This window comes from Aptenodytes patagonicus, chromosome 2 (genome assembly GCF_965638725.1).
Source record: "Aptenodytes patagonicus chromosome 2, bAptPat1.pri.cur, whole genome shotgun sequence".
NCBI classification, from domain to species: Eukaryota; Metazoa; Chordata; class Aves; order Sphenisciformes; family Spheniscidae; genus Aptenodytes; species Aptenodytes patagonicus.
This window is the reverse complement of record NC_134950.1, coordinates 116,535,349-116,563,235: the sequence shown is the minus strand read 5'-3', so window position 1 is coordinate 116,563,235 and position 27,887 is coordinate 116,535,349. Positions and strand designations below refer to the sequence as shown.

The window sequence follows — 27,887 nt, the reverse complement described above, 5'->3', positions numbered from 1 at the left end:
TTCGGCCCGTCCCCTCAGGAGGTGCCCTCGGCCGCGGGCAGCGGAGTTCGGGCGGGAGCCGGCGCCACTCCCTTCCTGCTCTGCGGGGAGCTGGCCGGGGAAGCTCACTTCATCGAAGGGGCTCCCAGGGAAAGCGGCTTCGTTTTATCCCGCGGCCAGGAAAACACATCGCGGCCGGGCAGTGGAGTCGCCCGGGCCGGAGCAGCCCTCCGAGCCTCGGCTGAGGCCTTCCCGCCAGTCCTGGTCCTCCGCAGCCGGCGCTGCTCGCGGGGTGCCCCCAGCGCCCCAGCAGACTGACCGCTACTGCTGCCATCCGCGGCGGGGCTGCGAGCAGGGGCGATAACGGTGCCTCCTTCTTCTGGTCGTCTTCTTTTCTGAGAAAATCTCCTCTGAAGCCCCCCTGAAGCGCAGACGACAGCACATCCTCGGGCTGCGTCCTTCCAGCGTGAAGTCGTGCAGATTAATGGCAGCACAAAATGAAGTCGGATGGTTTCAGTCCAGGTGTGTCGGGTTGGTTGCTGAAGGTTAAAAATGAGAAAAATCAAGTCTTCTTCTGTTAGCACTGTTCCGCTGCTAAACATACATTATGATACCCTAGAAAGACAGTTCAAAGCCTTGTCCAAGAGCACAGGCAAATTTAGTTTGAGAGGAAAAAAATTTAAAAATCTTTATCTTACTGCAGTCAGACTGTGCTCCCTCTTTAACCTTTGTTATGACTCAATTCTGGTTATTTAAATCAACAGCATTTGCTAGAGGCTGTACTCTTAGTAATTAAGATTCTCTGTGGAAATTGGAGGAAGAGATTCTTTTTGAAAGAACTGTAAAAGAATAGTGCTTAAAGAAAATCACTAACACAATATCCAGAGGCTTAAATTATAACAATAAAGCATGTAATTACATATTGTTCCTCAGCTCCAACAGAAGTGCCGTTATAGAAAAAATGTAGGGAACACAGGATAAGCTACAAGGAACAATCCAGGTTTGGCAAGTGAATGATTTCTTACTAGTTTTAGTCTGTAACTTACTGTTTAGTATTATTTCAAAAGAGAAAAAGATATGAAATACTGGCCATTATCTCTTGCAATAATGAGATGTCCCCCAAAAGATGCATGGGAGTATTTATAGCTTATGCTCAGCTCATTGAGGAAAGTGCAGTCTGGCATCGCTCTTACTGCTATGGATTTTGCATTATAGAGATATGTCAGTGATACTGCTGGATAATTGTGGCTTATTGCTGCTCTGAATAGATTAGATTTTTTTTTTTTCCTGCTTGAAATTTTCTTCCACGCTAAGGCAATAAAAATGTTTGACAACATCAGCCTGTTCTAGGAAAACTAACTGGCTGACATAATCTATGGGTTTTTTCACAGCTCACACTGCATGCATTTATGAGAAAGAAAGGAAGGTGAGAGCTACTATGAAAGGGAAGCTCTTGGGCAAGTCTCAGTCGGAATTTTCCTTAAGGAATTTTCTTTCTCAGTGCATATCTAACAAATAGCAATGAAAACTCAGCCCTACAGTTCTTCTATGACTCAGAGGTAATATTTTACTTAAGAACCACCAGCTATTATATCATTACCATAGTAATCGTAATTTGTTAGTCATTCTGCATTTCATAACAATAACAAGGAGTTCTCAACTTGGCTTATGTGCAGTGAGACTTCTTGAGATGGATAAGCTTTACCTAGGCAGTATGATAGTTTATGTCTGGAAGTAACATCAGAGGCGAGCAGTGCCTGTGGTAGCTGGTAGCTCTGCTCTGTTTGTTAGGTATAGCCCAGCTTCCTAAAGAACAAAATTGCGAATTTGTGGAGACAAGCCTGTGAATAAAAAATAATCATTCTGCGATTTCTGTTGAAGAAAAGCATAAATGAAGTCCTGGCGTGGATCTGAGGTTTGTAACTAATTTCTTCTGGATGGCAATCTCACTTTGTGTTTGGAGTAGATTTTTTTCTGAAGATCTTGTCCTAAATTTTAGAAAAACTGAATTGTATGCAGTAAGGATCATAACACTGGTTGGGATTATGATCTCTCACTTGGAAACTTCTGTAAAAGAAATAGGAAGGAGAAAAGACTACAAAAGTATTGATCAGACATAAATTTAATGAATGTCTCACCATATTAAAAACTGGAGAACATTTTACAAAGATAAAAATCTTAGATATTAATATAAAAATACAGAAAAATACCCATTAGTTAAGTAAACAAACAAAAATAGCAGGAAGAACAAAGTGATTGTGTGAAATATGGAAAAAAGCAGTAAGGCAAGAGGGGAAAACGCTGCCATGTGAAGGGCCATCCACGTTCATTATGGTGAATGAAGGTGCATGAGAATTTCATTGATGCGATGATTAGGATAAGTGTGTAGGTAAAACGACCACAGTGAATTTTGCTGATTTGAGTCGGAGCACCGTGTACAGCGCAGGTTCAAAACCATACCCAATTGCTAATAGACTGTTGAGTTTCAGCACAACTCAAGCTTTGCTGCTTGTGCAACGTTTTTAGCTTTTCTTTCATATTTTCTTCCTCAGTTTACCCTCACTGACTACATCCGTCTTCCACATGGGGAAAAATACTTGGTTGAAGTTATTTTGGGGTAACCGTGGGCAGCCCTTAACTTTTGCGGGAGGCGGCAGCGATCGGTCGGGTCTGGGTGCAACATGGCGGCTAACGCGACCACCAGCCCACCTCAGCTCCTGTTGCTCAGTGAGCAGCGCAGCTGCCGCCGCTTGGTGGGAAGCTTGAATGGGGCCGGCGAGGTTGGAAGGCAGGCGGGCGCCTCATGTTGGGCGAGGGTTTCCTCGCCCGGCCCAGGGGTGTGCGTGTGCGCGGAGGCGGCGTGAGGCGAGGGAGGGCGGCGGCAGCTGGATGGCGCGGGGGGACCAGCGCAGAGGGGCCTGGCGGCGCCCCCGCTTCTGCTCAGCCGGCGGGGTGGGGCGGGAGGCGACGCCCCTCGCCTTCGCAGCCGGGGTGAAGTGCGCGGGTCTGGCCGCAGTGTCCGGCGTTATTGGCCGACGAGGGAAAAATCCTCAAGCGCCCGGGGCTGAGGGGCCGGGGTTGCGGGCGGGGTGGCCCTCCCAGCTCGTTGGTCGGGCATCTGCCTGAGGCCGGTTGGGAGCCGCGCCTGGGCCGGTCAGCGGCGTGGTCCCTGCCCGCGGCAGCAGAGCGGCACTGGGACGTGCCAGTCTCCGGCACGGTCAGCGACCGGGGAGGTGGCTGTGGGCCGTGGTTTGGGTGCGGAGCAAAGACCGTCTGGGGACGAGCATTGGTGCTTGGCCATCGCACGGTAATTAACTGCACACCAGCGACACTAAGGTGTTCTCACTGGAGGGGACATGTTCCGGCAGCGTTCCAGCCTCTTGCCTCAGAAACTTGTTCATGTACTAGCAGCAGTAAAGTGTGCAGGGACACTAGAGTAACTATCTTTTCTCCCCACTCTTGCAGCATGTAGACAAGTGGTCCTTTGATGTCTTCGCACTAAATGATGCCAGTGGAGATCACACACTGAAATTCATTCTCTGTGTACTTCTCACCAGCTATGATGTGATCAACCGTTTCAAGGTCAGTAGTTAGAAAATGGGTCTCTTCTTTCATTGGGTTTTGAACTTTCCTCTCATCCTGCTTTGTTCCATTGAAAATGCAGTTTTAGTGCTATTTGAAGGCTTTGTGGACACTGTAGTTTCCCTAGAAGGTTAAAATAATCTTTTTTTTTTTTTCAGTAAGAAGGACCAAATGTTCTTTGAGTAGTGCATTTAATTGCAGTAGGGCACCATGAAGTAGGCGAGGTTCCAAACAGGAAATGGGAAATACTGCATTTGATCCTATGGGAACGATGGTGTCATTCTCCTGAGATTCATAGGATTCTCAAGTGTGCAGCAAAAACGGAGAGCTTGGATTGTTACAGAGGTTTGCAGACACAAATGCAGTGTATCTTCTCCTCCAACTTTGAACAAGCTTAAATTTGGATGGCAGAAACATTGCTCTCAGATCTTAACCGTTCTCCCCACCCAAATACTCCTCTGTCCCTTCCACTATTGACATTTCCACTCCCTGGGGGTCCCCACTCACTTTGGCTGGAAAGGATTTACAGATCTCTGGCTCCTGCACTTCTTCAGGAACTGCCCGTGCCTGATGAGAAATGTTTGAAGCAGATAACTGGTCAGAATTGTTTCTGTAGAAAATCTTGACTGTGAGCAGTAAAGCAGAGATATATTCCAGTGGGTTGTGAGGGGAGCAGAGAGAGGCTTGTGACCTCTGCGCGCAGGTGTTAATTATTTGTGAAGCAGAAACCACTCTTTAGGGCTTCTGATCAAAATGACACCCCCCAAATACTAGCCATTAAAGGTGATTATTTTGTTTGTAATTCTGTGCTGCTTTCCTCAGATCCCCATTTGTACCCTGGTGTCCATTGCGGAAGCTTTGGAGGTTGGCTACAGCCAACACAAAAATCCTTATCACAACCTAATGCACACGGTCCATGTGACACAAAGGAGGTCCATTACCTCCTTTTGAAGACCTGCGTAGCGGTAAGTACAGGAGACAGCTAAAGCCAGACAACACTGACAGGAATGGATTGAAGGCTTAAACAAAAAGAAATACTGAGCACACAGTACATTCCCACAGTGGTTGTCGAGACAAACAACAGAAATACGTTTGAAGACGGACTAGAGAAATTGAAGGCAGACAGATTCCAGAACGATGATCAGCCATTGCAGTTTGGGTTCAGCTGGTGGCTGAGAAAGTTGCTGGCCCACTCAATGGGGAGAACAAATGGCAGGGAAGGCTCAGCGTGTACAGGATACATATGTATCTCATTCTCTTCCTCCTCTTCCTCCTGGTTACTGCCACAGACAGAAAAGGGAACAAAATGACTTGTAGTCTGATCCCGTGTGGCAGCTCTTTTCTACCTATTGTTTGCTTCACCTTTTCCCAGCATCTAATTTGCCCTCGGCCCTTGCATTGGCAGAAGCGTAGAGGCAAAGGTGCCCGTGAAAGGGAGGTTCGTCTGTTCAACATTTTGCCCTGTTCTCTCTTGTTACACCGTGGCCATTCACTGGTTGCTGTCTTTGTGGCTGGTACTTGAATAGCTGCAGTTCTACTATATTGTGCTTCATTTCACTGAGGTCCCTTTGCTGACAACTGTGCAGAAGCAGGCAAGGTAAGCAGTTCCAGGTGGAGGGAGTCTTTGTGGTGCAGCGGACAGGCGTGAACCCAGATCAGCAGAGGTTGAGGCTCTTCCTGCAGCTCCTGCCTTCTTGAGCACTCCCCGATCATTGCAAGCTCCGTAACTGGGAACTGTTGAAGAAAAGGATGGGGGAAACCCACGGTTGCATGTGACTTGGCCCAGCCAAATCCCAGCACTGTTTCCAATGCCATGAGTACCTTAGATGGGCTGTACGAAATCACCATAAAAGTTGGCAGTCAGCATCACTCGTGGCAATACTTGTGTCTCCCACTGTGTGTTGATGACGCCTTGTTCTGCGCAGCTCGGTGAGAAACCTGAAGAAATGCTGCCGCCAGCGTGTGGTGTGTGATGGAGCACAGGACAGAGAGGTGCAAGCTAACAAGGTGTAGCGCAGCTCCTGCTATGTCTTTTAGGCCAGATTCAACAGCTGTAGAGCTGCTTACGCTCGGGAACAACCTTTTGTGGACATGGTCTGCCTTTCTGCAGTCCCTTAATTGCCACAGCAATGTTGCTTTCAATGGTGAGGCCAGACCTGGAGGCTCTTCCCTGAGGAGTAGCATGCTCCAGTGCCTCCTGTAAACACGCCCCGTGTCTCCTGTGTTGAATGTAGCGTGCAGCTGTGAATTGCAATGTTTACTAAAGACACATCTGGAAGGAGTCGGGCCCCGTCTGTCTCAAGCCCTGATCCAGACTGCCCGATTGTGATTGAAGTTGTGTCAGTGGCTCCTGATTGTGTCTGAAGCAAATAGGAGTTAGGTCAGATTTGCAACTAATACAGATGCCTACTCAAAACCTCCTGTGAGATCCTAAATTGGTCACTGCTGCTTTTAGGGCCATTAGTTAATGAAAATGCACGGAAGGCTCTAGTCAGTAAGTGTGTTGGGTAACGCAAATTACATTATAATGGTGAGCAAATGGATCCCCTTTTTCTCCTCAAACCATTGAAGAAGGGCAGTTTCCACTTGGGGCTACTCTGCTCCGGAGAGTGACTGGATGGAAACAGCTGCCCAAGTGCAGCAGCCCTCCTGCCTGTGTGTGTTCAGAACGGCCTTTTTCCACCTTGCTGTTTCTCAGTCTGTTAGCAATTAGCTGCAACTCATCTGTGAATGAATGAGTGCTGTTTCATTGTGGGTGACCACAGTTTGGGGAGGGCTGGTGTTCAAAAATTTACAGAAGCACAGAGTTTGGGGAGACCTGTGGAGGTGTCCGTTCCAAGCTCCTGCTCAGAGCCACCCCAGTTGGATCAGGATGCCTGGGGCCTTGTTCAGTCTATTTTGGATCCCCTGAGGTGGATGGAGTGTCTGTAGCCTCTCTGGACACCTGTTCCCTGTCTGAGCACTCTCGTGGTGACAGTCTTTTCCTTTTACCTAGCTGGGATTTGTCCATCTTCCTGCATGGGCCTTCTGTCTCTCGTCCTTCCACCACGGAGCACCTCTGAGAAGAGTCAGGCTTTATTTCCTTACCCTCTCCCAGCAGGCAGCTGTGGTCACCGGTCAGACCCAGCCCTGAGCCTTGTCTTCTTCCAGCTGCACCGCGGCAGTTCCCTCAGCCTGCCCTTGTGTGCCATGTGCCCTGGCCCCTCACCATCTCGAAGGCGCCGGGCTGGGCCCACAGCACGTATGTCAGTGTCTTTGCTGTCCTGGGGAGACCAGAACGGGACACAGGAGTCCACATGCAGCCTCAACAATGCCAAATGAGAGAGGAGAGCATTTTTTTGTTTTTTTAAATTGGTTTTTATTGGTTTTTTAACTGGGTTTTATTGTTTCTTACTGTTTTTTTTAATTGTTTATTAGCCAATCTTGCCAAAACGTCTTCCTGTCAAAACTGAAGGCTTCTGCTTCGCCAAAGGAAGAGCTGTCTCTCCATCTTCTTTGATGATCTGTTGCTATTCTCTGCGCACTGCCAAGGCAGGTCTGGCTTCATCTTCACCCACCCATTCAGTAGCTGAGGCGAGAAGTAGCTGAGGACAGCCATCCCCCACTGGCTTTGTCATCCTCAGACTGAAAAAATGCCACCTCCAGGCCCCAAGAACCTCAGTGGCCCTCCAATGGTCTCTAACAGGCTCCAATGGACTCTTAACAGTCTCCAACATGCTCCAGTGGACTCCAACAGACTCTAGCGGTCTCCAATGGGCTCCAGTGGGTTCTAAGGGACTCCTCCTGGTGCCACGGCACAGCTGGCCAGAAGATGCGAGTCCCTCTCCTAGCCTCTTCCTTGGGCCTCGGAGCAGAGAAGATGGCACCCCACCAAAAGGGGTGGGGGGTGGGAAAGCAGGGCTCATATAGGTCTTGATAAGTAAAGAGTGGCTGCGTGATGTTGGTGTTGAGCCTGCAGGATGGCTTCCTCTTCTGGCTAGCGTCGTCTGTGGGGGTGGCACCGCTTGATGGTAGCTGGCTTGTTGGCAGGCACCTGAGAGCCCCCAGCGATCCTGCGCCGCGTTGGGCACAATGGGATAGCAGGAACCCTGGGCACAGTGGTGTAGTGCCTGGCCAGCCCTGTTGGAGGTGGATCCACCTCCATGGGCTCTATGCCATTCGGTGGCAGGTCAACCTCTATGGGCTTGGCGGGATCGCTCAGGTGAGCACCAGCAACTGCTCGCCTGCTGGAGGTAGTCTTCCTGTTCTCAGCCCGCTTCCTTTTTTTGGGCTGGGGACACATGGTCGATGGTTCAAAGAACCATCTCTGTCTCGTCCCACTCGCCTTGCTTTGCTGGGTCCTCCTCCCTCCAAGCACGCTTGGTGTCAGAATTTCTAGCTGCGCAGCAAGTTGTGGGCCAGCTGCAGGGGTCCTTGCTTTTATAGGTCCCAGGAACAGAAGGCAGTGAGGTGGCTGGTGACATCATGAGTTCTGCTGCTGTGGCTTGGACGGTGGCCCATTCGTGGTGGTCCACAATGGAGGCCCAAACACAGCTGGGTTGGGCGTGGGGGGGCTATGTAGTCTCAAAAGGGCCAAATAAGAGAGGAGAGCATTTTCTGGTTTGTAAATTGTTTTTTATTGTTCTTTAAATTGGATTTCATTGTTTTTTATTGTTTTTTTAATTCTTTATTGCCTAATCTTGCAAAAACTTCTTCCTGTCAGAACATAAGTCTTCTGCTTCTCTGAAGGAAGAGCTGTCCCTCCATCTTCTTTGACGATCTCTTGCTATTTTCTGCGCATGGCCAGGGCGGGTCTGGCTTCATCTTCACCAACCCATTTGGTAGCTGAGGTGAGAAGTAGCTGAGGACAGCCACGCCCCACAGGCTTTCTCATCCTCAGACTGAAGAAATGCCATCTCCAGGCCCCAAGAACCTCGGTGGCCCTCCAGGGGACTCCAACGGTCTCCAGCAGGCTCTAGCATACTCCAACAAACTCCACGGGATGCCTCCTGGTGCCACAGTGCCTGCCTGAAGAAATTGCAGCCCCTCTCCTCTCCTTGCCACTTCCTCAGGGCTCAGAGCAGAGCAGATGGCCTCACTTCATGAAGGGTGGGGGTGTGGGGTGGTAAAGTAGGGCTCATATGTGGCTTGACAAAGAAAGAGCAGATGGGTGATCTTCCTGATGAGCCTGCCAGGTGTCGGTGTGGATGGTCCACTTATGGCTAGGGTCGGCTGCGGGGGTGGCGCCACTTGTTGGGAGCTGGCTGTTTGGAGGATCTCTGAGAGCCCCCGTCGGTCCTGCGGTGCTTTGGGCACCATGGTGTTGGAGGCACCCTGAGCACAGTGGTGTAGTGCCCGGTCAGCCCTGCTGGAAGTGGATCCACGTCCATTGGCTCTTCCTCCTTTCGAGGTGGATCCACCTTATGGGCTCTGTGCCATTCAGTGGCGGGTCAACCTCCATGGGCTCAGTGGGGTCGCTCAGGTAAGAGCCAGCACCAGCTCGCCTGCCATAAACGTTGCTCCTCCCCTCAGCCCGCTTCTGGTTTTTGGGACGTGGATGCATCCTCACTGGTTCAAAGAACCTTTTCTTGCTCATCCCACATGTACATGGGCACTTGCCTCGCTTTGCCGGGTCCTCCTTCCACCAAGAGTGCTTAGTGTCAGAGTCTCTAGCTGCTCACCAAGTTGTGGACCAGCCACAGGGGTCTCTGCTTTTATAGAGCCCCAAAACAGAAGGCAGTGAGGTGGCTGGTGACATCAGGATTTCCTGTGCTGTGGCTCTGATGGCGGACCATGTGTGGTAGCCCACGATGGTGGCTCAAACATGGCTGGGTTGCATGTGGCGGGCCTATGGCCTGAAAGATGCCCTAATTTTGATGGAGGAGGAGAGGGGGTAGTGCTTTCCAGGGGGCCATATTGCTTACCAGAGAGAAAGGCTGCCCCTTGGGCATCAGGACTGTCTTCCACCTCCCCTTGCATGCTCTGGTCTCCATCCCCCTCCTCATGCCAGGCCTGGGGTCCCCTCAATGGAACAGTGGCCACAGTGTCCCGGGAGGGTCGGTGGGTCTCCATTACCCTCCAGTCGCCTGGCTCCCTGAACTGGCAGGCAGTGCCCATGCACTCGGCAGTAGCAGAGAGGGGCAGAGGAGAGGAGGCCTGGCGTCCTCCGGGCTGCTGCCCAGGGGCGACGGGAGGACTCCATTGTAGGGCTACCGAGGTACTTTGGGCCTGAAGGTGGGGTTTTCAGTGAGCACAGGAAGGCCTTATGGGGGTTGCTGTCCATGGCTAGTTCTTGTCTCTGCTAGGACAGGCTAGAAGTGATCCCCTTAAGATACCTCCAGAAAGGCTTCCCATGGAACCTACTGAAGAGAGCGACTTCAGTATTTCCCTCTTGGAAGCAAGTGCTACAATCGAGGACGCAGGGGAGCTGGAAATGTAGGCAGTTCTCAAAAGAGCTGATAAAAAGAGCAGACTGAACTGACTCGTTGCTTAGACGCCTCCTAATTCTGCAAACAAAGTCAAGCCTAACTTGCCAACAATTCTGCTTGGAGACCTTCCCCTCGAGCCCTCATACGCTCTCTAGGCACGAGTTAAAAAGGCCACATGCACGGATTGCTCACGCCACGTTACGTGCTGATTTCTGCAGATCGCAACCAGCATTACCTTCCGGAGCTCAAGTACTTGAAGCTCTCAAATGACAGGAGGAGCACATACACAATTCAGGAAGGGACGAAGTCCCAAAGGGCATTCTTCCCTCTCAAAGATCATATTCAGGCTCTTCTCCAGAACTCGGGTATCGGCTCTTTCATTCCCAATCTTAAGTTTCCTTTGCATGCCCGGAAGAAAATCTATGGTCAGGCAAGACAGGGGGATTGGTCTTCAAACACACTCCGCACCAAAACACACCCACACGGACAGGCAACTCGGACACTCCTTTGGAGAAGGCAAACGTCACATTTACATTAAAAAGTTGAAGTACTTTGAAGATCCTCAGGACAAACTTTGGGATTCCACGGGAACATGCCTTTCGGTATTTCCCATAATCCACTCCCATGTCTGTGACACCGAGTTTGAAATGTCATTCTCCACTGGCGTACAGAGGAGTGGGTCAAGATCAGCTGCCGTTATTTTATAGAGCAAGGATCCCAAGCCAACAAAAGTGACCGGCAACGTGAGCAGTCCATGACGCACACAGCGCTTTCCCCACTACCCACACTTCAATTTTTTTCCACAGCACAGTCAGAAATGTGTATGTTTAAGAAAGTCAAGAGCAATTTGGAATATATTCAAGCCCTTGAGAGGATACGCGAGACAATGGTCACCCACTGCATAAGGTCAGAGGCGATCTGCAGAACTGCTCAGGACCCTGAGTGCAGAAAAGCTGGGCCCTGCCCCAAGTGAAGTGAGATTATGTATGGCCTGACTGGTGGTGACACAGGGCCTGAGTTTACTCAGATGTAATAGCCTCAAAGCCTCCTAGCATCAAGAGGAGATGGGGATTCTTGTGCCAGGTCAGGCAGTACAGTAGTAAAGCGACCATCTACTTCCTCAGCAGCCAGCCGGGGGGCTTACGGGGACTTGTGCGTACCTCTCCCGCCCACAAGTTTTTCCATTTCTGTGGCAGGCTTCTCTAGTATTAATTTATGCGCAAATGCTTTCATGACTGAGTTGAAGACTTTCTCTCACACTCGGATTGTTTCCCTCTGTTCACACTCAAATTTCCTGGGCCATTTAGAGCACATTTTTTCATCGGAGAAGGATGCAGGGCATTCTCAGTTAGGTTAGCAGTGTAATATCTTTAGAGTACCTCTCCCCAGGTGCACGTTAGCAGCAAACCCTCTTTTGGGAGGTCTAAAAAGTAGGACTTGCTTGTGGGCTAGAGCTATTACAGCTGAAACAGTATGAAGGCAATGACAAGATATTGTGAAAACCCTTTTTTCTCTATGGTTTTTCTGTAAATCATGTTGAGACACCCAAGCTTGTTATGGCATACAAAGGTTTTAAATTAAACCTTTCAGACAGAAATCAACAGACTTGCCTTTCTCTTTAACTCTGTGTTAAAGTTTTTCTGTGTTCTCATAACTGGAAACTGTCTATCCACAGGGAGGAAGAATACTTGTTGTGTAATGAGGAGCTGAAAAGTGAAAACAATCTGAGAAGACAAATGGGGAATTTAATCTAAAATCAGACATGTTATGCCTGTAGAGCTTCTTTTGGCTCAATTGTTTCTAATCTCACAGTTTCTGACTCTGGATTTCATTGTTTATTGTATCAATGTTTTTAGTGTTCCATTCCAATTTTTTTTTTTTTTAGTCATTTCCTCATTTTTCCCCTACGCATTTTTAAATTTAAAGTGCTAGAGAAACTAAACAAGCCAATCCACTCAAGAACTCTAACTCTTATTCGCTTAGAGGCTTGTAAGTCATAAAAAGGCTATAAAGAAAAGAAATAATTATGGTTAGCACTTTTTTTTGTGGGGTCACAGTGAACCCAATTCCAGAATTTGTTTCAGGCAAGAAAAACGTTCCTCCATAGGGCTCAATTCACTTCTGTCCTGTAGAGCCTGAGAATCGTGTAGAAGCTCCTACCAAATCGAAATCGTGTGTTTTAGAATCATAGAATCATCATAGAATCATTAAGGTTGGAAGAGACCTCTAAGATCATCGAGTCCAACCGTCAACCCAACACCACCATGCCCACTAAACCATGTCCCTAAGCGCCTCATCTACACGTCTTTTAAATACCTCCAGGGATGGGGACTCCACCACTTCCCTGGGCAGCCTGTTCCAATGTTTCACCACTCTTTCAGTAAAGAAATTTTTCCTCACGTCCAATCTAAACCTCCCCTGGCGCAACTTGAGGCCATTTCCTCTCGTCCTATCGCTTGTTACTTGGGAGAAGAGACCGACACCCACCTCGCTACAACCTCCTGTCAGGTAGTTGTAGAGAGCGATGAGGTCTCCCCTCAGCCTCCTCTTCTCCAGGCTAAACAACCCCAGTTCCCTCAGCCGCTCCTCGTAAGACTTGTTCTCCAGACCCCTCACCAGCCTTGTTGCCCCTTCCCTGGACACGCTCCAGCACCTCAACGTCTTTTTGTAGTGAGGGGCCAAAACTGAACACAGTATTTGAGGTGCGGCCTCACCAGGGCCGAGTACAGGGGCACGATCAATTCCCTAAAGTTTTGCATAAATAGACAAAAGTATGAGCAACTACATATGACAAAGGGCTGTGTTTCCTGTTCCTATTTCTTTAGACCACTCCTCTTATCACTACCTGGGCTCCTAATTAAATGTTTTAGTAGTTTCATTTCAGATGAATAAAAATAATGTTAAATTCCTCTTAGGCAGGCTAGCTGTATGACCTCTCGACCTTAAGCTCCCCAAATTCACTCTGACTTACTGCCATTTGAAAGCTGCTTTGGAACTTTGCTTTTCTGCAATTAGTAGTTTCTCGTATGCAATCTGCAGCGCGTCCATAGATGGTTCATATCCACTTGTTCTTGTGCCAGCACTGTCTTTTAGATTAAATGGTTGGTTTTTTCCTCCTCCTTTTTTGCTTTCCGACAGTCTCCGTGTCAGGCTGTGTGTAATGCAGTGGTTCAACGAATAGTCCAAACACCATGAGCAAACATGGCAAGCAAAAAGAGAAGTCCCAGACTGCCACTTTCAAGAGGCTCTTTTTCACCCCCTTGCTGGTCTTCTCCTTGTGCCCGTGTAGCTGTCTTCTGCAGGTGTCTGCTCGGCAAACAGAACCCGTGAACCAATCGGCCCAAAACCAACCCGTGAAAACAAGGCTTACTTTTTGGCAGCCTCATTTTGTTAGCCTGCCTAGCCAAGCTCTTCTAAGTCCTTCTCCTCTTCCTCCTCAAAACCAGACTGCCCAAGGACTGTCTCATGCATTCCTGGAAGGGATGCATCTGAATCCGTTTTTCTGAAAGGTGGATCAGAATTTTTATACATCGATAAATACATTATTATTAGGCTATAGGACTAGGTTTGTTGCCCCCTTCCCCGCAGATCACAGCACTTTGGTGACTTGCTCAGACTATAGCTACTCTATTTCTTGTACTGAGAACGTACACCTATCATTTACTCTGACAAAAGACGCAGGTCAGTCAGGCGTGCTCCATCTTCAGTGAATGCATGTCAGACTCGGTCTACTTTAGTTTCATGTTGTTGATGAATTCTTTCCTTCACAAAGTTTCTAGAGCCTGCCATACTACTGACGTCAAACCCGTTAGGCTGTAGCTGCGCAGCTCCCTGCCTCCAGTTCTTTTAGGAAACATTTTCTGTAGTTCAGTAACAAATCTGCTAAGTCAGAGGTAGAAGATGTCAAAAGTTCTTGCACTGAGGGAGGGCTTCAGTTTCATGGGTCAGTTCTTTCTAAATTTGAAACACGTTCCCTGACTCCTTTGATCCAGCCTACTGAACTCAGTGCTTGCTTCCTCATCCCATCTTTACATTCATGCCCGACATCATCATTTTTGTTGAAAAAGGAGACAAAGGATTTGTTTGAAGATAATCTGCATGTGACTCAAAACCGGAAATCTCCCCGTCTGCCTCCTGACCTCCCTCCCGTTTTTTTTGTATTTATGAGGCTGAAGACTGCTCTAGTTACATTTCCTTTAGGACGGAAGCCTGGCTGTTTGTGGTTCTAACGACTGTCGTTCTGTTGTCCCAAATGCGGGCTCGTTGCCCGGTGCACAGTGCCAATTCACACACCGAGACAAGGTGTTTCCATTCCTTTATTCTAGTTTGCGCAAAGTAGGGAGCTAGGTGGTAGCCCACAGAAGACCAGCTCTCTGATTATCAAAACCTTTCACTATTTATAGTCTCTGTCAAATGGTCTTCTTGCCTCTTATGCTAATTAGTTCGCATGCTCAGTCCTTCTCTGCATTTGGGTCGGAGGGTTTCTTGAGTCGGTGGGCCGTGAGTCGGTGGTCGTGATCTCCCCCTGCCAAAATTCCCTCTTCTTCACCTTTAGCTTCATGTTTCAACCGCTGGTGCTCAGTTCCTGCAGCTGTCTTGGTAAACTGGTTCTTTCAGGCTTTGATCGCCACCATCCATTCTTTGAGGTTTCACTTGACAGAGATTTCTTTGCTTGACAGAGATTTCACTTAGCAAAACAGATTATTGTGTCACAATTTCCTTAGATCCCACATTAAACATTCACTTGAATACTTAACAAAAGCATTGGGCAAAATAACTGCACATTAATCAATTACAACCTCCTGCAAACTTACATCAAGTCTATTCCTGCAGTTCTTCCCCCTGTGACACAGCTACCACGTCCCCTTCCTCCAACTACCTCCTCTCCAACCCCTTAAGTTCCTTAAAGAAGGCTTTGGTTTGCAGATCTTCCTCCCCAAAACCCGAACCAGGTGAGGGCAAAACTGTGCTCTTCCTCCTCCAGACACCCAACTAACGCTCATCTCCTAACGGTCTTTGACAAGAAAGTGACTGATAAATATTGCAAACCTTGCAACCCAGACGATCGAATTCCTTCGTAGGAACTGACCCTGTGAGCATCCACATGTGAACAGCCCCTAGACACCCTGAGGAGAACAGATGCATTACAAAACCATGCAGATCTTTCAGAAAAAGAGATGGAAGAACACATACAACGAGTTACTGCACTTCTGCTTCAGCCTCTATTGGTATAAGGAATTGTTTTCCGTGTTACCATGCTTGTTGCGTTTCCTGAAGCATTAACAAAGATTAATTTAACTCTCTGGCACCTTGTATGGAACGCGTTCAGGTCAGACCAATTCTTGTATAACAACGGCCATCACACACATGATTCTTCTAGCAATTTTTGTAAAGGCTAAGAATGCTCCACGGAAGACTGGTCGGCCCTCTCCCACTTTCAGAAGAGCTTCTTCCAGGAGTGTGAAAGGACACTGCTGTTTCAGGGCTACCTTAACTAGACCATTCAGTTCTCCAGCAACTGAAGCCTATTGGACCATTTCAAAAAAGCACCTTTCGAGGAATGAAAAAAAAAAAAAAAGGGCCAGTGAGTAGCTCTCCCCATTGAAACACTCAAATACAATCTCTGAGGCTTAGCCAATGAGAGAACAGAAAGAGGGAGGAAACAGAAGGGAGAAGAATAAAAGAAAACACAATATTGTGTTAAACAGATTCAATTTAACATTCACTAATGTAAGTTAGAAGCTCCAGATCCAAAATTCACGTTTGGTCATTATGGGATAATAATGGAAGATTGGCGAGGAGGATTATAAACACGCTCAAGTGACTTGCAGCTGGGGTGTAGAAAAATACATACATCATACTAATTGTTGTTTATCCTTGTGTGCTTGACAAGTAGAACATCTGCGTATAGATAACATAGGCCTGTGATAGACTTAGAGGCACCCTGTCGGACATGCTTGACATTCCTGCCCTGCTACGGAGAAGACCAAAGCACAGTGGTAAACTACACCTGCGGGACTCCCTGATAAACAAGCGAAAACAGCCAGGTTGGCGATCCTCTAGCATGGACCGAGCTCAGCGGTGCCTGCATCCCCGCTTGTGTGCCTCTGCCTGGGTGCTGCTTTGGGGATCCCCTCGTTGGCGAGGTAACGAAAATAAATTTACTCTTTGCAGTTCACCCATGTTTCTGTAGTTGTTCCTGCGTCCCGCCTGTGCTGACTCACACATTTGGCGGTCGGCAGGATCCAGGAACAACCATGCTATGGCGGGCAAAAAAGTCGGGGACTGGGGAGGCCACGACGGTGACTCCCCGTATTCCGGGATGGGCCAGTACTGAGTGCCTGCCTCACTAAAACCCTTGATTATACCAGCAGTCACAAATGCTACTAGTAATGTAGGCGCCCTAGCAAATACCTTGAGGGAAACTGGGGCTGTAACTTTGGGACCATCTGCACGGGTGGTGGATACAGGAAAGCTGGCAAAACCAAAAGGAGTTATATCACAGGTGACGAGGAAACAAATGTGGAATGATCTTGTGCAAGCCGGCGTCCCACGATCAGAAATAAATGGGATTGCAACATCAGAAATGTTTCGCTGATGGCAAAAGTTAGCGCCTATGCAAAAAAGCCGACCGCCCCTGGCCCTGCTGCCAACTCCGCGCCCACCCTCAGCCCCACCTGCCACCTCAAGGCAAGGCACTACCTGGCAAATGCCAAAACAGCAGAAATGAAGGATTGGCAGGTGCCCGCAAATTGCTGCCACTGTAGCCTCTTGCTGTCAGGGGGACCAACACATGTTCCTTTAACTATAAAGTGGTGGTCGGGGGGGATTTTACATGTGTTAGCTCTGGTGGATACTCAAGCTGAAGTTAATTACATAGTAATATTAATAATAAAGAAGCCACATCACAGATCTGTGGATTAGGGGGAAATTCAACTCCTGCCCTCCGAGCTACAGTAACCTTAACAATAGGAAATGCCACTCCATTTACCACAATGGTGTTAATTGCCCCAATTAAAGAATGTATTTTGAGTATTGATGTGTTGGCAGGACGAACAGTTGAAACTTTAAATGGTCGCTTCTGCTTCGGGACTTGGCAAGTGGGATTCGGTCTGTAACCGTCTTGCATAGATGCCTGAAGTGGGATCCTGTTGGGCTGCCTGTGCCTGCCAAGGTGGTAACTGTAAAATAATACCGTATTCCAGGGGGGAGGAGGAAATTACTCAAACCGTTCAGGCACTTCAACAAGTGGGAATTGTTAAGGAAACCATGACTGCTTTTAATAATCCTATCTGGCCTGTTTGAAAACCAGACGCCACTTGGAGAATGACTGTAGATTATAGAGAACTGAATAAAGTCACCCCCTGCACTTGCAGTTACAGTACCAGACATGGTTACTCTTATAGAAAAAAACAGCAAAAATTTACAACCCTGGAAGGTGCTGATAGATCTTGCTCATGCTTTCTTTTCGATAGCCGTTGCTTCAGAAAGCCAAAACCAGTTTGCCTTTACCTGGCAACAAAAGCAATATACTTTCCAAGTATTGCCTCAGGGATACAAACACAGTCCCTCCATTTGCCACCAGATGATAGCAGCTGATGTAGCACTATGGTCAGGTACTGTTATTGTTTACCATTATATTGATGATCTATTGATTATGGCAGAGTCACAACAAGAAATTGAAGCAGCTGCCAAATTGCTGAAAGTGCATTTACAGGACCGAGGCTGGGCAATCAATCCAAAGAAAATACAGGGCCCTAGTACTACTGTACAATTTTTGGGAACAGTTTGGCATGGACAGATTAGAGAAATACCAAATAAGGTACAGCAAACAGTCCAGCGGTTTCCTGTACCTACCACAGTAAAACAGCTGCAGACCTTCTTGGGACTTTTAGGGTATTGGAGAACTTTTATCCCACATCTGGCGGTATTAATGCGGCCTCTGCAGAAATTAACTAGAAAGAAGGTTGTTTGGCAGTGGACCAAGCAACAAGAAGCCTTTGATGCCTGCAAAAATGCTTTGATTGAGCTTGCACAATTATACACTCCTAGGCAAGGATATCCTTTTGAATTAGAAGTAACAATTCTAGATGATACAGTCTCGTGGGGATTGTGGCAGATGACTGAGCTGAAAAATCTGAAAGAACCTGTAGGATTTTGGTCCAAGGCATTACAAGGCTCCGCTGTACATTATACACTGATGTAAAAACAAATTTTAGCTGTAGTTTGGGCACTACAAGAAACTGAAAGAATCACAGGCCAAGATAGTGTGACTGTACACACACCCGTACCTATTCATGGCTGGGTTACTGATGATTCTGTTAGGGCCTATGCAGGGGTAGCTCAGGCAGCCACACATTGGAAATGGAAACGTTATTTACAGCAACGATTTCTACTGGGAAAACCACGTGTAACCACTCCACATGCCACTCTTTTAGGAACTGTATCATTTAATCATATGCCCACACTAGGGGAAACTCTTCCCTACATCTCCTGTGGAGGAAGCTCCCCCTTATGACAAGTTAATGGAAGAGCACAAAAAAGATGCGTGGTTTACCGATGGAAGCACAACATACACGGCAACTGGACAAAGACAATGGAGATCAGTTGCATATGCTCCGCTTCCAGGAATTATATTACGGCAAACAGGTGTACAGGCATCTAGTCGGTGGGCTGAATTGATTGCAGCATCTCTTGCCATCCTGGAAGGGAAGGCATATTACTTACACAGTGACAGATGGGTTGTATACAAAAGCCTCACAATGTGGTTACCCTGCTGGGCCCAAGAGGATTGGCATGTACAAAAATACCCGCTATGAGGGGCAGATATATGGCAACAAATTTGGCAATATGTACAAAGGTATCCTTTAAAAGTAAGGCATGTCCCAGCTCATCAAAAAGATGATTTGCTTGAGTCACAGAATAATAGGGAAGTAGATGATATGACCTCTGCCGAAGTACATGCTCAAGCTATAAATGCTGATACAGCTTGTGGACATCAATCAGCTCATACTGCGCATGCACGGGACATTGCTCACAACCAAACCCCTCTGCCATTACATATTTATAAAGCACGTGCACATAATTATGCTATTTGTACACAGCTACATTTAAGGGCATTATATAGGACATGGGGAAAGATAAAATGGGGTCAGTGGGCCTTGAATACCTGGCAGGTCGATTACATGGGCCCCCTGCCCCCGTTGAGGGGGTGGCGATATGTATTCACTGCTGTGGATACAGTGTCAGGACTGTTTTTTGCTAAACCCACCAAATACAAAAATCAACATAGCACAAATGAAGCATTAGAACAGCTCATTCATCAATACAGACCTTCTCACCAAATACAAAGTGACCAAGAAACACACTTTAGTGGACATAATGTCCAAGATTGGGCTCAAGGGCTAGGGATAGATTGGATATTCCACATTGCCCACCATCCCCAAGCTAATGGCTTGATTGAAAGAATGAATGGGATGTTGAAGGAACAATTAAGAAAGCTAACCAGTACTAAAACTTTACAACATTGGAGTTCACATCTTACTAAAGCAGTTTTTTGTTAAACAGACAGAATATTCATAATCAAACACCCTATGATCGTATTACACCACTTCCAGTACAAAACATGGTGAGGATTGAAATTCTTCCAGATGTTACCTCCTAAAATATTCACTACAGGGCAAATGGAATTGTTTACACTGACAGATTGCATGGTGGGACCGTGACCTATTAGTCTAGACGTGAAGATTCATATAATAACCCCCGAGAATGCCATATGGTTCTGTACCCCAACGTCTCTTGTTTTACATCCTCTGTTGATACCAGATTCTCGAGTTCTTGTATTTCAGGTATCTTCAACGAATACCTGTGCTTTATCTAGAGGAGATAGATAGCATTGGAACGGTGTTACTGGTGTTGCAAACTCAACATCGAATTGAAGTTCAATCTGAAAAGGTGCAAGCCATAGCTCTTCAATCTGTGCGGGCAATTACCCCATTTCAGGTTATGAAACCCGGCATAATAATAGCTGAAGGAGCTGGAGCAACGGCGTATGTATTACTGGAAGGAGATGACACTCCTGTTTCCCTCCCTTATCACAGGTTGGCTTGTCGTGCTTTGTAGTCTTGTACTACAAGCACATGCCCTGGATATGTTTCTGCAAGATCAACATGTAAATACTTGGATTTGGTTGGCCTCTACTGTAAGTAACTCATCTGCCTTTTGTATTGTATTGATTAACAGCTGCAGATTTTTTGACAATGATGTGTTTTATTGGCCTGCCAACTCCAGTAGCTGTATTACAGAATTATACTATGCTAAGTGCTTTTGATATTAATGTTCCTCATTGTTATTCTTTCCGAGTAGGTAATGGCTGTATGCCAAGGAACATTACAAAATCGATTGGTGGTGGACTATCATCTCCTTCTTTGACACCATAAATGCTGCTCCGGTTTTGAAGGCATGTGTTGCTTCAACATAACCAATGCATCAGCCAGCATAGAGGATGACATTCAACATCTCCAGGATTTAATGCATCAAATGAAACAATCTACTGGTGGTGCCTGGCTGGCCGAGTGGTTTAATTCCCTGACAGGATGGGTGGGGCACCCGATTCAAAGCATTATTGTAGGGGTAAGTTTATTCCTTTTTTTGTATGTGTTTATTATGTGTCTCTAAATTACCCTGCCCTACACCCCGCAAGCCCAAATGGACACCTCCAGCTTTGCCAGCCTCAGCAGAAGTGGTCCTTTGAGCAAGGGGGTGGAATGCAGGGTAATAACGGAAGATTGGCGAGGAGGATTATAAACACGCTCAAGTGACTTGCAGCTGGGGTGTAGAAAAATACATACATCATACTAATTGTTGTTTATCCTTGTGTGCTTGACAAGTAGAACATCTGCGTATAGATAACATAGGCCTGTGATAGACTTAGAGGCACCCTGTCGGACATGCTTGACATTCCTGCCCTGCTACGGAGAAGACCAAAGCACAGTGGTAAACTACACCTGCGGGACTCCCTGATAAACAAGTGAAAACAGCCAGGTTGGCGATCCTCTAGCATGGACCGAGCTCAGCGGTGCCTGCGTCCCCGCTTGTGTGCCTCTGCCCGGGTGCTGCTTCGGGGATCCCCTCGTTGGCGAGGGAACGAAAATAAATTTACTCTTTGCAGTTCATCCATAGTTTTGTGGTTGTTCCTGCATCCTGTCTGTGCTGACTCACACGTTTGGCGGTCGGCAGGATCCAGGAACAGCCATGCTATGGCGGGCAAAAAAGTCGGGGACTGGGGAGGCCACGACGGTGACTCCCCGTATTCCAGGATGACCCAGTACTGAGCGCCTGCCCCACTAAAACCCTTGATTATACCAGCCTCGCAGCGAGTCAAGTCCAGCATTGCATCTCTCTGCTGTGGTCACAGAGAAGCACTCGTGTGCGGAGCCCAGCTGGGCAACGGCATCTGCTGATTTCAAAGGTTGTATTTCACTTCAAGAACAGAAAGTCCAAGCGTTCAGAGCTACCTGGGAACTAACCACGTTTAAGAACCGAGCTCGCAGCCCCGTGATGCCAGCAGCTGTTCATCCTTCGAAAGGTATGTGCATTTCTGGAGGCAGCACCGCCCTCCTAGGCGGAGGACAGGGCTTATTCAGGCTCGATTCTTCTGGAGTCTGCCCTGTCACAAAGCGGGCAATGACCCTGGAAGCTGAAATACCGGTTTTATTTAATGCTGTAGCATTAAGCGAGCAAAGCAATGTTTGAACAGCCAGTGGTTTTTTTGGCTCCAGGCCAACTGTGTATATGCAAAAGGGCTTCCAAAAATCCTTCCTGCAACAGCCCCCTTGTGAACCAACGAGCAAATCTGGGAAGTCAATAAAAATCAGCACGTAAAATAGCTATGACATACAGCGCATAAAATCCTTCCACTCCACGCGAAAGGAAGACTTACTTGAAGGGTGGACTGACACCCTGGGGTCGCCGGGCTGTTTCGGTACCGGTTGCGCCGGCAACAGCCCAAGGCGGCGCTGCCCGGCCGGGCCGGCGGGAGGGGGAAAACGGGTTTTTCCTTTAAATCTCTACCGGGACGCACTCGACCCGCGCGACTCACAAGAGACCAGAGGTGTCGCGACTCCCGCTCGTTCCCGGCATTTATGGGAAAAGGGGGGGATGGGCCCGGGGCGAGGGCGGCGGCGGGGCGGGGCCGGCAGGCGGCGCCGGAGCGGAGGAGCGACGTCTCTGCCATCCGCTCGTCGGGGCTGCTGGGTCGGCCGCCGCGAGAGGCGGCAGCGATTGGTCAGGTCTGGGCCCAACATGGCGGCTAACGCGACCACCAACCCGTCTCAGCTCCTGCCGCTCGGTAGCCAGCGCCGCCGCGACGCTTCCGCGCCCTCCCGGTGTCCGGGGAGGGGAACGGGGGGCGGGGGCGGGTCTCGTCTTGTGACCGGCCGGCGGGCGGGGAGGGAGAGGCCGCCTGCGGGCGCCTCTGGGTGCCGCGGGCAGCGCCGCCGCCGCTTGGCGGGAAGCTTGAATGGGGCCGGCGAGGTTGGAAGGCGGGCGGGCGCCTCATGTTGGGCGAGGGTTTCCTCGCCCGGCCCAGGGGTGTGCGTGGAGGCGGCGTGAGGCGAGGGGGGGCGGCGGCGGCGGCTGGATGGCGCGGGGGGACCAGCGCGGAGGGGCCCGGCGGCGCCCCCGCTTCTGCTCGGCCGGCGGGGTGGGGCGGGAGGCGACGCCCCTCGCCTTCGCAGCCGGGGTGAAGTGCGCGGGTCTGGCCGCAGCGTCCGGCGTTATTGGCCGACGAGGGAAAAATCCTCAAGCGCCCGGGGCTGAGGGGCCGGGGGTGCGGGCGGGGTGGCCCTCCCAGCTCGTCGGTGGGGCGTCTGCCTGAGGCCGGCTGGGAGCCGCGCCTGGGCCGGTCAGCGGCGCGGTCCCTGCCCGCGGCAGCAGAGCGGCACTGGGACGTGCCAGTCTCCGGCACGGTCAGCGACCGGGGAGGTGGCTGTGGGCCGTGGTTTGGGTGCAGAGCAAAGACCGTCTGGGGACGAGCATTGGTGCTTGGCCATCGCACGGTAATTAACTGCACACCAGCGACACTAAGGTGTTCTCACTGGAGGGGACATGTTCCGGCAGCGTTCCAGCCTCTTGCCTCAGAAACTTGTTCATGTACTAGCAGCAGTAAAGTGTGCAGGGACGCTTTTTTTAAAATATTTTTTTTGTGTGTCCTTTTTTAATTATTTTTGTCTTTTTTACCGGTGTCCGTGGCAATTACTTTTTTGCCATCACAGTGTCAGGGTTTTTGTTCTAAGAAATGTATGTTCTATAAAATAATCTCTTGTACCTCTCAATTTTGTTGTTTTTATTTACAGAACTCGTGGACAAATGCATAGGTTCACGCATTCATATTGTGATGAAGAGTGATAAAGAAATTGTTGGAACACTTCTAGGATTTGATGACTTTGTCAGTATCCTTTGATGGAAGTGTTTAACACCGTCTACTTTATGCTTTGGCTCAATTTACTTATTGCTTTTGAGAGGTTTGAGTTCACTGGATAGAACCCTGTGTATGGATTAATTGTATTATTCTGATATTTTTATTTTACAGATAAAATCACAGTTCAGTATAAAATGAAAATACCTTTAAATATTTTGATTTTAAAGTTCTGGGCCTTATTTTCCTTGAAACTGGATTTTCAGATATGGTGTTAGAAGACGTTACAGAATTGTAAGTATTATTTCTGCCTCTTGTTGCTATTTAAGTTTTGGTTTCCTGAGGGAAAACATTGTGTAAGATCTGTAGGCCAAGTGTTTTATATTTTTGGAATACTTGCCAGCTGAATAGTTTATACCTTGGAGTTAAACTATAGAGGGTGATCTATTCAGGACAGCTATGTCATAGGGTAGCAGTTGCATGATTTATGCCTGTAATCAGATTCCTAATTTGTAGCCTTAATTTTGCATGGGTTGTGTGTTGAGCTTTCCAGTCATTTGTTTGCTTTTACATTTCCTTAAGGCCTAGGTAAAGATTTAAAAAGTTAGCAGACTTAAGGATAAGTATTTTTTACTTTGTCATGCCATGTTGCTATTTGAAACCTATTTTGAGTATCGGTAGTATTCAAGAAATTGCCAGGATTTAGAGGGTATATCTGTATCTTTATGTACTGAGCAGAAAAGTACAATGGATCTTTTTAGTTGCTGGGTAGCTTGCTTTACCCAGGTGGTCAATTTATCAAAATTACGCTACAGTGTGGCTAATTATTTGTTAGTTCCAACAAATGTCATCTTAATACAGTGATTTATGTCAGTTCTGTAATCAAAACTGTAATCATTGTCCCCGGTTATGTGTTCTTACTTACTTTTTCTAATGCTACTTCAGTGAGATTACACCTGAGGGCAGAAGAATCACAAAGCTAGACCAGATTTTGCTAAATGGAAATAACATAACAATGGTAAGTCATCATTGTTAAAAGGCTGCATGCATTTGTTTTCTGTACTTGTAAATCGATCAGTAATTGAGTTCAACTACTTCAAGCTGAGCTTTCCAGACAGTTCCATTACATAAGCTACTTTCAAGTAGCTTCTGGGTCATATGCGTGTATGAATGATGCTGGAAAAGTGATCTTATTGCCTTACTTGGTACATGTTACAGTTTGAAAGAAAAGCATGAAAAGAGCATGGGCCTAATCTTACGTTGGTGAATGCTTTTCTGGTCTTCAGCTGTGCAAGGGAATCACTGGCTGTGTTGCCCACTCTGTAGGCTGGTTCATACAGTGGCTTTTAACTCATGAGTGTTTGCTTGCATAAGTATGTAGGGTGGGAGACATCTACATTTCATCCATTATCATATGTATAGATGTGTTTTGCAGCAGTTTGGATGCTTACGAGCTCGTCAAGTCATTTGGCGATTATGATACCATGTGATGCCCAGAGAGCTGTACCTTTACGTGCTCTGAAAAAAAATCTAGAGGTCTGTTGGGTTATACCAAATCAAAGCACTATGATTTTTAGTTTATCATATGCTGATGTGTGTAGATCAATACTGAAACAGTAATTAAATACTGTGATTATGCATCCCTAAGCTGAATTCTGCAACTTCCTAAATACCACAGAAGCAGACCCACAGTAGTTTTTTGCTTGTCTGCATAAATGGCTACAAAATCTGGACTTTCTACATAAGGGCATTCCTAATTTTGTGGGAAGAGAAGAGGAAGACTGACTTAGACTCAAGTCGGCTCTGTGTGAATGAGGAATAATCTCCAGTTTGATGTCTTACCTACCTTGCACCTCCTCACTGTGTGTCTGAGCAAGCACCATCTTGACTTTATTTCGAAGCCTTTTTGTATTTTGGTTATTGTTCTGCATCCTTAAAGGATAGTGCATGTTCTGGCTTCTTGTATGGGGTAAAATTACTACCATCCAGTTAAGCTGGTGGTATACTGCTCTTGAAGCAGAAGCTGGTGATTCTTAGAGTGCAAGTTTTCAGCAAGACATAGACATGTTTCTGTATTAGATCTTGTGTCTTTTGGGGACACATCTTCCCATGTCAGGAAGACTATGCTTTAGACTTTTCCTTACTTCAGTCCCAAAAGCAGCGAAGCTCTTTGTCTTTAGAAGTGCTCAGCTAATTATTAAGAGTATATCAGTAAAAGGAATGGTTATCCTCTTCTTCTTTTCCCTTGTTCATGTTCTTCCGTTTGTATTTCTTTTTCTATTGTTCAGTTCTTTACTCTCTTCACAGGAAGATGCTATGCTGACTTGCTCCCTGCTGCCTGTAGAAGGGTTCAGGCTCTTTAATAGTTTGTGGGCTCTGCTTAGCAATAGAAGTTGGGAAGAGGAAACCAACTTCCCAGTATAGCGACAGTCTGGGGAAGAATCAGCGACTGGAGAAATGCTTCATGAAAGGCAGCATGTCCTTTGTCGTTTTAAAAATGAGCTGTAGTATTTCTAGACAGAATCATCTCCTTGAAGTGAATAACACAGACAAAGACAAAAAACAAAATGTGTGTTATCTAGGAACTCCTTTCTATTTTGTTAAACATTCTTCGTATCTTGGAGATTTTTTGGCATGTGCTCCTCTGACTTCCTCTGTTGGGAGAGGAAGATAATACTGAATCTAAAAACTTTTGTGGTCTACCATGAAGTTTCCATCTGCTAAAATGTTGTAAAGCAAGAACTGTCATGTATGGGTTTGTAGAACTCGAATCTATGCCACTAACACAAAATTGTCTTATTCTTTTATAGCTGGTTCCTGGAGGAGAAGGACCTGAAGTATAAATTGCTACAGTTGTCATCTATGAAGATATGTTATGTGTATATATATACTCTAAATAGAGCTTTTGGAGTATGGGTGTGCGTGGGTTTTGGTGTGGGTTGTTTGTTTGTTTTGGGGTTGGTTTTTTTTTTTGTTTACACACCCTTGCAGTTGACATCATTTGATAAAAGACAAGGATTTCCTCTTCAGGAAAGGTGCGTTGCTAATGATAATGCTGACTTTGTAAGTTGAAATCATGACTTTCTTGTAAAGATGCTCTAATCTGTTCTGAATAAAAGGCTTTCTTTTTGTTAGTTAGTGTGTTCTGTTATGTAAGTGCACAAGTTACAGATAGTCTTATAACTGATCGATGGAATGGAAAAATAGTAGTTATGTTTCAGTTGCTGTCAGTCTTCAGTTTTTCTGCATTCGTTGCATTTGTTTATGGCCCGAGTCTATATAGACACAAGTCATGAGCCGATGTTGCTATTCTTTGGAGTACAGGCAGATACTAAGCCAGATCATTCGTTTAAACACGGCTTCAGGCTGTGCTACCAGAAACCATGTGTTAAGAGTGCTATAGAATTCTGAAAGCTCTTCAAAGTGGATGCATCTGATGCTCAGCAGCCTTTGGTTCTGCTGGCCTTGAGGTTCAGCTCTCTTGGACTTCTTTTGCTTGGTAGATGTACTTTCTTATAATAAAGGCACTGTAATGGTATTTGGCAGGCGAGGACAGACAGACCAGACCTAGTTCATGTTTAGAGGGTACAAAAAAAAAAAAAAAAGGCTGGTGTTAAAACTTCTCATTCATGTCAGTGGTGACACCGCTTTCACCACTAAGTGGTGCTGTGTATACTTAATTAAATTGGGAGCTGCCCATGCCTGCTTGCGTAGTTCAGAGTAGTTATTTTAGAGTAAACGTTCTTTTGGCTGCATCTGTTCTCCTGTGATATAAAAACTTGACAGATACTGGGAGCAACTACTACTTTAGGAGAATTTCTATGAAGTAAGGAATTGCTGTTTTTATTTTGTCATGATGGACAAAAAATAACTGATTCTAAATCATGTCCACTGCAGCTTGTGCTTCCATAATACACTGCTCAACTGATTTCTATGTGTAAATGTCTTTGGAGAGGAATCAGAGGTGCCTGCTATTACTGTAGACAAGCAGGGTACAGTGTGGGCTCACAGAGACAGGACATCCTTTGCCTTCCCGTCACCAGAAGAAGAAAGAAGAGTTGAAGAAGGGGGCTCAGGAGCAAGACACTGCAAGGAAGTTGCGGTACTAGATCCTTTTGCCTTGCTTTGACAGAAAAGCTGCCTTCTACTAGCTGGGTCTTAGCTCGAAATACAGGGAGTGTGCTACTTTTGATTCACTTGTTCTGAATGTGTGATCTGCAATTGTAATGTTTAGATTGCACGGTGACAGTCTGTACTGTTGACTCCCTGGATGGTTTTTCATTTCTGTCCCCATTTCCTTCTCCAGCTTTTTTTGATAAATCAATTAAAAAAAAAATATTTTTTTTTTTTTAACTTACACTTCATTGGAACATTATCTGTCGGTTTTGGCCCCAAACACTTTATTTCCTAGAAATAAGTTGAGTCTTTTCATCAGGACACTTGAAAGATTTCTAGCCAGTGTTGTACTGTTGTGTTGGGGTTTTTTTGAATGAGATTCTATA

The 27,887-nt window shown here is 47.0% G+C and overlaps 1 protein-coding gene across 3 annotated transcripts; it reads left to right on the top strand.

Moving 5' to 3' along the window:
- The first annotated feature begins 36 nt into the window (after positions 1-36).
- Positions 37-26,519, top strand: LSM5 (LSM5 homolog, U6 small nuclear RNA and mRNA degradation associated). 3 transcript variants are annotated; one of them, XM_076330831.1, is made up of 11 exons: positions 37-501; positions 3,445-3,561; positions 4,384-4,526; positions 14,953-16,114; positions 20,069-20,169; positions 20,334-20,600; positions 20,861-21,555; positions 23,324-23,419; positions 23,652-23,679; positions 24,331-24,403; positions 26,196-26,519. In XM_076330831.1, exons 7-11 carry the CDS (start codon positions 21,528-21,530, stop codon positions 26,226-26,228), a joined length of 258 nt encoding a protein of 85 aa, XP_076186946.1. In that variant the 5' UTR covers positions 37-501; positions 3,445-3,561; positions 4,384-4,526; positions 14,953-16,114; positions 20,069-20,169; positions 20,334-20,600; positions 20,861-21,527; the 3' UTR covers positions 26,229-26,519. The 3 variants fall into 3 exon arrangements, with proteins under 3 accessions (XP_076186946.1, XP_076186947.1, XP_076186945.1); XM_076330832.1 differs by lacking the exons at positions 37-501; positions 3,445-3,561; positions 4,384-4,526; ... (2 more) ...; positions 20,334-20,600; positions 20,861-21,555 and adding an exon at positions 2,805-2,824; XM_076330830.1 differs by lacking the exons at positions 37-501; positions 3,445-3,561; positions 4,384-4,526; ... (2 more) ...; positions 20,334-20,600; positions 20,861-21,555 and adding an exon at positions 22,263-22,317.
- The last annotated feature ends 1,368 nt before the right edge of the window (positions 26,520-27,887 follow it).

What these genes read in the sequence shown, in the direction of transcription:
- LSM5 (XM_076330830.1), top strand. Translation starts at nt 22,272, where the DNA reads ATGGCGGCTAACGCGACCACCAACCCGTCTCAGCTCCTGCCGCTCG. An exon ending in TTAGAAGACGTTACAGAATT is followed by an intron (nt 23,680 to 24,330) that starts GTAAGTATTATT and finishes ATGCTACTTCAG; the next exon opens with TGAGATTACACCTGAGGGCA. An exon ending in ATGGAAATAACATAACAATG is followed by an intron (nt 24,404 to 26,195) that starts GTAAGTCATCAT and finishes ATTCTTTTATAG; the next exon opens with CTGGTTCCTGGAGGAGAAGG.